The following is a 13,563-nucleotide window of genomic DNA, read 5'->3' on the forward strand; positions in this document are numbered from 1 at the left end:
GATCATTTGGGTCTATGTAACATATCTTATGAGTGTTGAAAACTATGCATAGCATTCATAACTTCATTGACTTAAACTGGAAATAGTCTAGAGACCACCTGATTACTTACTATGGGATTTAAGACATGAGGGTTTGTTGGGAGGGGGGGGGGCATATATGAACTATGTCTGATTTCACTCACAGCAGTACTAAACTTGCCTGCTAAAATATAATTTCAGTATTTTTGAAAATGCTGAGTTGGGATTATTATGCTGTATAAAATTTGATGTCATGTGAACTGATTGATAATTTGATGAAATTAATTTGACAGAAATAGTCATTGACCGAGATTACGTGTGCTCCTCCTCTCTTCAGTGCTAGTGTGACCACCAGAGAGAGGGTCCATAACTCCTCACATCACCGTCAAAAATTTCCTAATTGACTTGTAAGATTTAACTGCTGGTGAACAATATGATTATCTAACTTCAATTTTGTACAAATAATTTATTTCAAAGGTTGGTCAAGATTACATGTACTCCTCCCTATTTGACCACCAGAGTGACCATTAGGTGGCCACCAGGGAGTCACACGTGATTTAAACCATTCATTGGTCACTCCCTGGGGGCATTGGAGCAGATAATTGTATTAAGCCTTGGGTATATATTTCTTTCATTGACCAGTAGTGACCAAAAAGTCTGGCCACACAATCATCAATCCATCATGGTGGTCATTGGTCAGTTGTGTACGGAACACACTGATTTAATCATCCACTAACTTTCAGAAGTTTCACTTAATTATCTCATCAACTGGGTTTGATTTTAAAACAACAGTTCAAAGGGCTAGTTAATCAATATATTAGTTAGAGCCATGCTTGTGGCATATCAATATTATTATCGAGATTTCATTTGAAAAGTAAGAATGTTTGCTGAAAATAATCTGCTTGAAATTTAAGCTTATTTTCTTCTAAACAAATTTTCAGTGGGGAAAAAATAAGAAACAAAAATAAGATGCTCACCACAAAGAAGGAAATGTTTCCAATGAATAGTAGTAATGAGTGCCTAAGTGGTGTGTGTCTGTTAATTAGGCCTTACTTCATTGTGTGCCCTGTTAATTAAAAGTAAACACCGACTTTCCTTTCACTTAATCAGTAACAAGACACCCCTGTGGCATGTTGGTTTGAAATTAAATTAATTTATTAAGTTTGGGTTGATAATTAGTACTAAGGATCGGGCTTTTTGATGCAACAATCCCAGAGTCTATCAGACGCCAAGGGTTGGACTTTCTGGACAGGCTAATATTTAAGGTCACAGAATTTTAAATAGTAATAACTCTAGCAAAGATTATAGATTCAATGTAAAACTTGATACTCTTTGTTGTAACATTTAAACCCATTGTAAATTGGGGTTTAGGACAAAAATAAAAATAAATAAATGTAATTGTTATTAGTAAAGCAATACTGAAATTTATCATTATAAAACAATTTCTATGTGTGGCATTTAACAAATAATGTAATGCTTGCATCCTCATTCCTTTCTTTTTTCTTTTTTTTTAGTAATCATTTTTCACAATATTAGATATTGTGAAAATTTCACATTAACTTTCCAAAAGTACTTTGATACAGATAAAATTACTCAAATGCCCTCTGTACATGAATAGTATAAAAGTGCTTGCAGAATGTAGGTCAATATGTTTAGCTTAACTTTCATGTTGTATTACAATCTCATCCCACTCACATGTGAGGAATATAATTGTTATTTTGTGAATGAGATAAATGCAAGCATAGATTCCTATTCCAATCATGACTTTTGTCAGTTACTATTCATCTTCCTTATCAGTCTTCATTCATCTCGTTGGAGAAACATGGATGAAATTTAAATGTGGTGTGAATTCAGCATTTCATGGAAAGCAACAGTGGTATTAAAGATTTTGAAAACAAACTACCTGAAGATAAGAAGAGGAAAATTTCACTACTTTCTCCATGAAGAAAGAACACAATATATTAGGGAAATTTTCATAATCAAGCCTGGATTTCTATAATGCGATATTTATCAAAATTTAAGCATTGAAATAGTTAGACTGAAAAAAGGCTTTACAGGATTTTTTAAACACGTTTTTAACCTCATAATAATCTTTTTAAATATGTTTTATTTAATCCCATAAGCAGGCACCCCAAGAAATTAATACTTAGACTTCCACTAGCCCACCAAAGCTCCAAATAATATTTTCTACTTATAGTAAGGAGTAGGGTTGATCACTGGGTTTATTCACTGGTCAGTTTGGGTGTGGTGTTTGAAGGATACCATCAACAATGTATCACAGTAACATCCGTGTGAGTGGGAGCAGTAAATAAAGATCCCTATCTTCCATTTTGTATTCCCCTTGTGAGTTGATGATGCTTTCGCCTGGTGGATCTGTGGGCGATTTCATGTTGGAAATTTATTACATATATCATTTCTATATATCTTTTCATTATTGTTTACATTTTTTATTTATTTATTTCATGTCTAATATTAAAATGCCACGAGTGATTTTTACCGTATTTACTGCAATTAAATGAAAACACTCAAATGATTTTAATTAAAATAAACCACAATGTAAAAATGCTGGATTCATATTTTTTCACTTCATTTTTTCATAATTCTTTAAAATACATATTTTTTGAACGTGATTAATAGAAAATATTATAAAGTGTCAAAAAGTATCGAATTGAATATAAATTAAAAAATAAAACCACCTTTCATTTGCAGTTGAGAAGTCACCAGTCATCAGAGGGCGCCAGTCACTCGTTGATAAATTATGCATTGGGAGGCGGGGAAACCCTCTTTGCCACGTGACCTCGGGGTCATGCTTTGAAGGTTGCCGCCATCTAAACGAGTTGCTTTGTGAGCGTAGTACAGCACAGTCGGAATCGATCAGTCTCCACTAACGTCTACGGAATATGTCCCGAATACGCAGATACTATGTAGCAAGATGATCAGGGAAGTTTTACTGCTTATGCAGGTGGTCATGGTCTTTGCCAGCAAAGAAAAAGCGCTTTTGGAAGTAGTACTTTACGAAACGGCAACAAATGGCGTTGAATATCGGACATATACTTACTCCCTGATCGCCCATTTTTCTCGGGCCGGTGCGCTGGTGAGCGCAGAGGGACACATAATACAGGTACGTACTCATGTCTTCACACCGTGGTTTTTATTCTGTGTAATGAAAACGAACACTGAGATGCGGGATCGTGAAATGTACAACGAAACTTACACGTACCCCCTTGAGCTCCGCTACTCATTTGGAGACCGCGTATGTAATCAACACGCTAGCATATAATGACAGAATAGCTGTGTGATAGTGTGTGTACGCAGAATATCGCAATGTGTGATATACCCGTCTGTGGGACTGAGGGGTGTTATTCAGTGGGGGATTGACTTAAAATTGAGCCGTATGAACGGAACTGACAGAAGTGTGATCATTTTCTCCCTGGTGAAAGTGTCTCACCCCATTTATTCTTATGAAGCTCATTAGGCGGAGTAGTTTGTAAAGCTAAATGCCTAGAGCATTTGTACAAACCAGTCACCTATGAGGTGGGGAGCCCCTTTGCACAATGGAAATTTGAGTGTGTGTTTTCTCTGCTTTCACAAAAGTCGACCTAACGCTTACCGATAAAGCATAATTCATTGCCCACAAAGCTGCCCTGTCATGCTTGTATTTTCCTTCCCTTGCTTATACTGGTATTGTGTAGTCCCAAATGGGTTGGATAAATGCTTGCTTTTGAGCAGTAATGGACCATATAGTGAGGGGTCTAAAAAGCCCGAGTTGTGCCACATTGAGTTCCCATTGCCCAATAAATGAAGGCTGTTCAAGTGAAAGAAGCAATACCATTTCACATGCCTCTTTTTTTTACTTTCTGCCTGTTGATTCTACCAACTTGGAGATTTTGGAATTAAGCTTCCTCAACCGGTTCCATTAACACCTCGGTGGAAAAAATTTGTTTTACTAATTTTAATATTTTTGACATTTTGGTAAAATTGTCAGCAGTTAATATTAGAAAAAGATTTGAAAGAAATAGATAACTGCCCTAAATTTTCTGAAATGTCAAAAGGCCATTTTCCACTGTGATGTAAATTCATATTTAACCTGAAGGTAGAAAAATACCTTCTTGAAGTAAATGTTTTTTCGTGATGTTTCGTCAAAACTTGCCTATAGCTATACAACAATACCAGTAAACATTAATACATGATAGATGACTCCTTTTTCTGGTAAGTTTTGACAAATGTCCCCTCAAGCTTCCCTTTTATCAGTATGATCCATATTGCATGCAGCGTGATCAAAGGTAAAGGTGCATGACTTCATAAGTACCTGTGGCGAATATCAGTCAAGGAATCTCCCATCCCCTTTGAGTAGCCTTTGAGTCTCTTGTTTATTACCACTTTTGATTTTCATCACAGAATTATCTGGTGAATTATTATCTGTGATGAGAAGTCCTTTTTTACTAAGGGCAGATGCTAGAGTAAACAGGCTAATGTGAGATATATTTGTATATGTTTAAGTCAGTTGTGGCATATGCCTGCTTTTGTATCATAGTACCAAGGTAATAGAGACTTGCTTGGATGGGCTAGGTCAATTTTTAAGATCTACAAAGCGAGAAATGACCCTCGCCACCTTCAGTGTTATTAAAGGAGTTGATAGCTAGGACAATGGCGTTGAAATGGATCATTGTAATAAGAGAAGGCATTGAAACTTTCTCCAAAAGAGGCTAACAATAAAAAGTTGAAATGATCTGAACCGCTAAACTGAATGTAAATGGGAAGGTGATTTGAGAGCCTTTACACAACACATGGGGGAGGGTTTTGTCATCTCTTTGAAGGAATGACAAGGGCAATCCAATGAGATAGTAAGGTGAATTACCTGAGAAATGGCACAAAAACTCGAAAATTATTTTCCCACTTGTATTATAATATTTTTTCTGCAAGTAAATAAAATAAATGTAGTTTTATTCAGGCAACATTCTTCTTTTACTGAACTTCAATTTTGGTTTCCTATAAAGACCTACAATCCAACATGATGTTGGATCCTAGTAAAGACCAATAAAGTTTCCTTAGTTGCTATCATAGAATACATGATGCACTTTTGTATCTTTACAAACCAACCACCCATGCCCCTTTGGGTCACTCATTTATTAGCACTTATCATTGCTTGTCTGTACACACATAATCCTATATAACTTATGACATAAATGGTCCCTAAGTACCATTCCTTTCTCTTTGCAAATTAAACCATATAGCACCCATACCCGTGGATGTGAAGTCAAACTGTTCAGTCTTTGCTTGCTGTCTCTTTGCAAAATCAAACTTTTAAAAAGGCCTCTATTTAGCCTGTTATGTTTTGCAATAGTTAAATTCATTGTCCTTAAAATAAATCCACAGACAGGTGTGAATTTTATCTTTCAAATATCAAAAAAGTTTTTTTCTTTTATCAAAATAGAAAGATGGGATAGGTGTTAGAGGCATTTGCTGAAGAATCTAAACTATAAGGATGACCCCACAAGGTCCAATCATAAAGCCTGTAGAAAGAGGATCTAGATCAAAATATTAGTAAATACTATTTTGACACAGGCACAGTGCTTAGACTGGACTTAAATATGTACACAGAAAAAGATTGGCCTTGTTGTGGGAGAGGCTGAATCTTAATAAGTCACAACTATGCAAGAGGCAAAGGTAAAAAGGGAATATTTATCATAACATGCACTGCTGGGAATGATAAATGACTTGGGACATGAAAGAAAATGACTGTGCAACCTTCTGTTGTCTATGCCTATCCTCTTTCTGCGTTCTCCCTCTTTCATCCGTCTGCTAAAAAACTTAAGTTGTTTGTATTATGAAATAATGATGCTAAGGTTAACACAACGATTCCATTCAAAACAGGAAGACATCAAAAATGTCAATATGTTTATCCAGGTATGGTTCCAAGAAAAGGCAAGGAGGGTTATTAATTGATGACTACCTTAAGGCTCATGTCACCCAGTCTGTGTAGGTTCTTCACACAGACAGGAGTTGCATTTTTCCATGAGAGTGCTGATGGAAAAATGGGAGTCTTTGGTATTTGAAGTTTGACTTGGCAATATTTTCTGCAATTAGTTTGTCCTCTTTGTGGCCTGTGTTGTATTCAGTACGGTGCTTCTGTCTGCTTTGTTCTGACAGGGCTGATCTATCAGAGCAGAGACATGATGTATAGTGTAGCTCTGCCAGAATGTGTGGTTTGCATATAACCTACTGCATTCCTGGCCAAAGACAGGGAATTAGAAAAAAAAAAGAAACACAGCAAGCATGGTTGTATCCTTTCCCATTCAGAAATTAAGTCCATCCCCTCTGCCAAAAATGTTGATTGATGCAACATACTACAAGTTCTTGAGAATAAAAAAATGTTTTGGGCAAACTGCATCCTTTTTAACTAGAGGTTAAAACCTCCCCCTTTCAGAAAAAGAGACATTTTGTTGAGTCAACTGCATTTCAGGGGTTACACAAGCAAAGAAACAAATATATGGTATATATTAGTGCAATAATTAAGAAGAAATAGTAGTTCACATTTGAAAGCTTAGTAAGAGGGAGTCAAAAAGGATACAAAACAAAAAAAAAAAAAAAGAAAGAAAACAAAACCAAGATACATGTAGCTAAACTGTATCCTTTTTTACTCAAGAATAAAGCCCACCCAGTGTGAAGGGTTTTCTGGTTTTCTTAGTCTGAATTATCATCAGTTATTACATTGATAAGGTGCGTTCTGAGCACTGTAACCTGAGTCTCCCATTGTGAATGCCCCCGTCTTAAATTTAACTATTTCAAGATCCATTTTTATTTCATTGATACCATGAAGTAGGTCCTTCCGCACTGGGGCTCTTAAAGCTGTTCACTACAAGGCAATTAATACATATAATTGCAAAGTTAGATTGGAGGCATTGCCTATTGATCTAATCTTGCTCCCCCTAGAAGCAAAGTTTATTGCAAAATGGATTTTTTATTTTGCTTGATTGAGGCTGGTTGTTTGTAGTAGGGAGATAAGCGGCATAGGTCTAGCATTAATCTCAGTACAAGAGAGAAAGGGCCAGTTGAAGGCTGGTGTAGTATCAAAACTTTAGCAAAGCAAGGAGAGATTTCTCTCCATTGCTTTAGGCATAGATCATGTAATGGAAACATCATTTATAAATATATTTTGACTAAAATTAATTTCCTTCAAAGATTCAATTTTATCCAAAACTAGAGCAGATATCAGGGTCTATCCTAGATCTGAGGTTTTTCAGAATGTTAATGACAAATTTTATCACTTCATCCAACAAGCCACAAACTTTGTTATCAGACCCATGGCGAGAGCAAATTATAGATTGCCAGGCTTTAATTTTCAACAGGTAAGCTATAGGCCCCCAGTACCAGCTTGTCATAATATGGCCTCCTGTCCATGGTCCTGTAATGGGCGAAAGGGTTTGCACTTTCAAACATTTCCCCATTTGGGAGAGTGCTCATTATGTATTCTTTATTTGTTTGTTTTAGATCTGGACTACTAATCTGTATATAAGGGCAATATTGTTTCAGAGCCATAGTAAACAATTTGTATGCAGACATTAGGCAAGAGCAAGCAAAAAGCCCTTTAATGAGAGACTGGGTAGGTAAGAGGGGGATATAGGCAACAGTCGGCTTTTAACAGTTTCCCAACATATTGTTCCATCTTGGTGACAAGTTACCTGACCTGCCATATTGCATTTTGTTTTTGGTCTTTGAAAAAAATAGATCTTCTGGGTTTTCTTTCTCCTAAGTCAAAACAAGATCAATTTTTAGAGGAAGAATCAATGTGTGCTTAATTCTGAAATAAAGGTGTGTCTCCAGCTCTCTAATCAGCAACAGAAAGTGCTATCTCAATTGGACAGCATGGTAAATTGATCAACTCCGGAATTGATCTGGTCGTATCGATCACTTCAAAATATCTACGTTGTTAGATACTTCTTGACCCTGCCAGTTGTTTTTCTTGGCAGCAGTAGCAAAGTTTTACATGCTGTTAAATAATAATAATAATGATGTCTCTGTGTATATACACACATTTCATAACGTTATAAAGTACATGTTGTAAAAATACAGGCTGCTTCTGCGTTAAGAGCATCTCTGTGTGTGGCCATTTGTATTATAAGCAGTTGCACACAGATGATTCAGTGGTGTATGAATCGTTGGAATTTTGGCTTTGTTGTGCTTGAATTGAGTCCCAATATTCAGATGTAATATATATGTATCTCTGCCAAGGAAAAACATCTGCAAGCCAGTTATTTAGAGACAACAAAAGAAACTAAATCTTCTCAAATACTTGGATGGCGCAGTACCATTATGAAGAGTATGTAAGATCCCATCCCACACTTAGTCTTTTATGTTAACCAGGTGGCCGGTGAAGAAATTTATGGAAGACCATTGCCAATCTTTTTTCTTTTCTTTTTTTTAAAGTAAATGAAAATTAGCTTCCAACTTTCTTTTGACTAAGAGAAGAATAGCACATTTTTCACTTCTTGCTTATGTGAGATTTTGTTTTGAAATTGTTTGGTTATGGTCAAGTTATCAGCATCTTGAATAATTAGACCCTCATCTTGTGGACTTGGATGTTTTATGTTCATTTTTTTAGTGTCCTGAACCATAACATGTGAATGTGTTTGTACACACAAGCTCACACACATGCATGCTGGCACGTGCACACAGTTCCATCAGGGTGTGTATCTGTGTGCCTACGAATGTAGTAATCTATTAACAAGGCCTCGGAATTTTATCACCTTGTGTGTAACGACAGTAGTCCAGGTGCCACTTTCTAACTTCAAAGAAAATGACAGCACAAACAACATGTAAATCAAAGATGAAATTCCCACTTCTCAGCTGTTTCTTTTGCGGACATCAACTTAATGTCAGGCTATTAATTACCAGACAAAAATAGCATCAAAAGAAACCAAGGCCATTAACTTTTAGCCTTGAAGATTGGGAATGGCTTGTTTAATAGGCACATTAGAAGGTAGCACTTAAAACCAAGCTTCATGAATATGTAAAATTTAGAAGGCCGTTTTGATTTTGTTTTATAGTACATAGTAGGAGTACATTTTGCCCCCCTTTGAATCAATTTTCCATTCTTTGTACATAGCTGGCAGTGTTTTAACATCCATTCAGTGCAGGCCCGTAGCCAGCAATTTCAAAGGAGGGGGTTCTTTTTCTGAAAAAGTGGACCTTTTACCATATAATCCCCATGTACATAGGTCAAATTTTACCCAGAGTGGACCTTTTTCCAGCAAAAAGGGGGGTTCTTTCGAACCCCCCGAACCCCCCCTAGCTACGGGCCTGCAGTGTATCAATTTATACTGTCGGGTAAAAAATTAAAAGAATTTTCTGGTGGAAAATAAAGTTTCCAACATTAAAAGATGTGTGCCATAGGTGTTCACGGTAACTGTATTACATAGAATTATATCCACTGTATCCAATACTTACTCTGACCTAAACTTAGTAAGGCTTTTAAATGATTTGAACTTCAGCAGATAAAAAAACAAACATGCACTTTTGTGGGGAATTCAAACACAGACTGTTTTAACATGCAGAGTCAAGGTTACTTAAATTTCTTGATAAAAAAAATGGGCCATTTCAAGTCAGTCTGTGATAACCTAAAATGCAAACTGCAGTCAAGTTGTTATGGCTTGCTATTTCTTGCCATAAGAAGCCTATCTGATCCTTCTTCCCTCTTCCATTGTAATTGACCGTTTATGTTCCATGATGTTCTAAGACAGGCTTCCTATAGTTAGAAATTGTAATCACATAGTCTTCTGAGATAGAAGAACTAACTTAACATGTCATAACTTGACTGGAAATGTGTCTGGAAACCACAGATGACAGTGGGTCAGTCTGACAGGACCTTTATGCCTATGAGGGAGGTTTAATGGGTCTGTCTGTACTTATCAGAATGTTAACTTCATTGGGCATGTTTTATGGCTGGATTAAAAGCAAGTTTTATATTTTTATAATAGTTCCATTTAGGAGAATGAAATGATGCAATGCTGAGATGTCTGTCAGTGATTTTAACATTGAATGTGCTGATAAAAAATATGAAATGGTATATGTGGAATTTTTAAAATGATGAAACAATGCTTATTTTTTTCTTTTTCTTGAGACTGCCTATTTGTCAGTGATCAGTAATGTTCTTGGGCATATTTATTGTTTGAAACCCCATATATGAGGGTACCATGTATTATGAATGATACTTTCTTGCATCATAAGTTGTTTATGAATGTTGCAGTCAGGCTATGCATTGTTGTACTCAAAATTCATATCAGCGGGTATGGAATAATTGATTGAAATTGTGAATTTTAGAATGATAAACAAGTAGGCATGGAGCTTCTTTATGTATTTTACAACTGGCCAAATTGAAATCGTACAACACCATCTCAACAAATTGTCTGTGCAATCTCGAGATAAAAAAGGGCCTGTGTTCCAACAAAATAGAGGAGTGAACAGTACTGAGAACTAAATGAGTTCTGTGGCACAAGAATGTCATTATTCTGATGTTTCACTTCAGGTCTCTGGGTGAACTTAGAGTCCCCTTGTGGTTGAAAGAGCTGACCTTTTTGCATTTCTATCTGCCTCCCAATCCCATTTAATCTTTCTAAATCCATTCAGTTGTATTAGTCTACACTCCAAAGGTAAATGAGACATTGCATTCCAGTCCTGAACTCGGGATCCATGGCTTATTAACTCTGCCATAAGATATGACACTCAAGAGTTAACTAAACATAGCTTTCAAGCTGGTTAATTTCCACCACAGGACTGAATAGCTGAAATCTCCTTACAACATCAAAGGTTGCCAATAATGAACGTGAAGTGTTTGTATTTGCAAACTGATGGCCTTTAGGTACACTAGTGTGATATCGTGTTTGCTATTTGACTGAGAGTGAAATTGCTTTTTAAAAGAGTTGTTGTGATGTTTGAATAATTTTGTTTGATAAAGTGGTGGTTGGTCTCCGAGAGTGGGATGCATTATGCCCCTGCTGGGGTTAGAAGGAAAACACAGGGTTCTTTTTGCAAGAAGAAACTATTTTGAGCCTTAATGTTGAAAACTGAGGTAGAAACCAATCGTAAGAGTGTTTTTCTATTCCTGGGAGTATACATTCTTCTAAGTAAACTTAATTTTGTAATGTGTAATTTTTTATCTTTTGCTTCCGTTAATTCTTTTTATGTTTAAAAGAAATTATGATGGTTCTGTTTAATGAAAAGTAATGTTGATGTTCATGTCTTGCTGTTGACACGATCTCTTGTTTCTGTCCACGAAAAAAATCAAACCATGTGTAATATTTTGAATTATGAAAAAACACTCTTGATAAAAATGAAGAGCCTGTTACATTGGAAGTGGGAAGAAAAAACAGTTGACTCCTGCATTCTAATCTTGAAAGCACTTAATCACCATGTTTTACATCGCATTACAAATTGACCCATCTGACGTACAGTAATTAATGACAGACTCTTGACCTTGCTGGCCTTCCAAGTATCATTACTAATAGCATTTTTTCAATGAAAATATGAACATTTTAATGGTTGGACTTGCTGCATCTCCCTATCTCTTACAAGTATGGCCTTTTACTTGCTCTGACACAGATTTGTTTATAATTGCAAAACCTTTTACCCCTCCCCCTCCTCAGTTGTATCTTTGATTTATGGCCATATTTCAGATTTTTCTAAATTTATCCGAGTAATTGCCTTTACATTTATCCTAGTGTAAACCCAGACAGGGACAGAAATTTTCCATGAAAGCATATTTTTTTCTTGAGGTTATTTATTCAAGCAACATTAGTAGCATATTTGCCCTGATATGATGTTTAACTTTAATGTAATGATAGCTTAAATGCTGGTTTGAAAGGTTTTTATATGTCTCCTATAGAGATACACACTGGATATATTCCAAGCTTGAATAGTGTAGCTTTTTCAGTGTTGGATGCACATTATTAATAGCACATTGGGGGATCATCATGATGGCACAGTGTATGACTATGTGCATTGCCATTTAGGTAAACATTAAACAAAAAGGTAGCAATGTTCAGGTCATTATATTCAGGTATAATGTACCTATGTACATATGCATAGACTAAAAATTGTAAATTGTAGTTATTAAGTCAAATCGTTGCAAATTTGACAGCGGAATAAGTGTCGTTTGTGCTCTCTTAATGCACACATGACAAAGGTGACTACTTTCTTGTCCTCTGTTTCATTACTCATGTGAATATTAAATGATGATGTAAGTTTGCCATGCACGGCCTTAATGCAGCTTGAGCTGGAAAAATCCTGTTTTCCATATTCTGGAAGATTTGACAACCTTAAGATGACTGGGAAATGCTTTTTCTCATTTTTTGTGAGTGTGCTACTGAGAGGTAGCCATAAAGCATTCATAACTAAGGTACTACCAGATGTATCCATTTTCCTACTGACACTGTATGCTTCAATACCTCATGGGAATCTGGTTTAGGGCATTCGTGTTTGAGGATCCATATTAATTTTTTTTTTTTTTTTACTATTTTTTTTCATTTTCACTTTCTTCCCCCTTCTCCTTTGCTACTACCATCGCCAACACACTAAGCATGGCACCACACCCATCATTCCATCTTAACAATCATATTGTGAATACTTTGGGGAACACAACTTGGGTATGACATTGCATCATGAAGTAAGTGCTTTTGACAAGGATAGAAAGGCACTAGACAGATGTTTTTCTACATAACACCATTTTTCTCAAGCATGCTTAATTCCTCCAAGCACTTGTGAGATGGGAGTGCAGGGAAAAGCTTGACATATATTCCCCTCCGTTTCAGCTTGGAATAACGTAAATCACGGAGGTCAAGACAAACATTTTTTCGGCATCATCTTACTTTCAAGAGGCATTTGCCTGTGCATTCTTTATCACAAGCTTATGAAAGCCATGCATGCAAAGACGTAGTGGAAAGGATATTATCAGACCTAATGCATCAGAAAAATGTCTGCTGGTAAAATGATAGGAAGTGTGTTCAAAACATTTCACAAATATAATGGTGAAGGACGGTGTTTTGTAATGTCCCTTTTTTTCGTCATTTTTTATTTGTGTGTATGGTCTTTGTTAACATCTGCTTAAGCTGGGGTACTTTATTGGCTGAAATAGATTGAGTGACAGGGGCTTAGCTAGTGGCTGCAGTTGGAAGGTTTAAGACAGCACTTTTGAAAAAAAAAATTATAACTTTTTGTAACAGGTGAAGTTATTTTGAGTAAGAATGTAACTAGCAATTCACAGTTAACAGCGTGTGTAATCAGTAGTTGTTTTCAATGATCTGTGTCACATAAAAAACTCTGGCAGTGTAAAGATAATAGAATGCTATTATTACCTTATCACAGCGCATAAAAAGAACTGAAGTGTGCCTTACACTTTGTAATTTGAGGTTGTCCTATAATAATAGGACCAAGGAATAGAATGACAGTTATAGTCTAACCTGCAGTTGTAAGGTGGTTTGTTTGTTATTAGTCCTCTAGTTCAAGTTTTTCTTGAAGGAAGTAAAACATGTTTAATTTTTTTTTTCTTTT

At 36.0% G+C, this 13,563-nt stretch overlaps 1 protein-coding gene across 2 annotated transcripts in view; it reads left to right on the top strand.

The window, feature by feature from the left end:
* Positions 1–2,818: 2,818 nt before the first annotated feature.
* The window catches only part of LOC106172001 (uncharacterized), a 36,110-nt gene continuing 25,365 nt past the window's right edge, over positions 2,819–13,563 (top strand). For both annotated transcript variants that reach the window (XM_013552573.2, XM_013552574.2), the window contains exon 1: positions 2,819–3,139. In XM_013552573.2, the coding sequence (XP_013408027.2) occupies positions 2,951–3,139 (189 nt within the window). In that variant the 5' untranslated portion in view covers positions 2,819–2,950. The remainder of the gene's footprint in view (positions 3,140–13,563) is intronic.

Source organism: Lingula anatina, chromosome 1 (assembly GCF_051362555.1).
Source record: "Lingula anatina isolate TDL-2025a chromosome 1, LinAna3.0, whole genome shotgun sequence".
Taxonomy (NCBI): Eukaryota; Metazoa; Brachiopoda; class Lingulata; order Lingulida; family Lingulidae; genus Lingula; species Lingula anatina.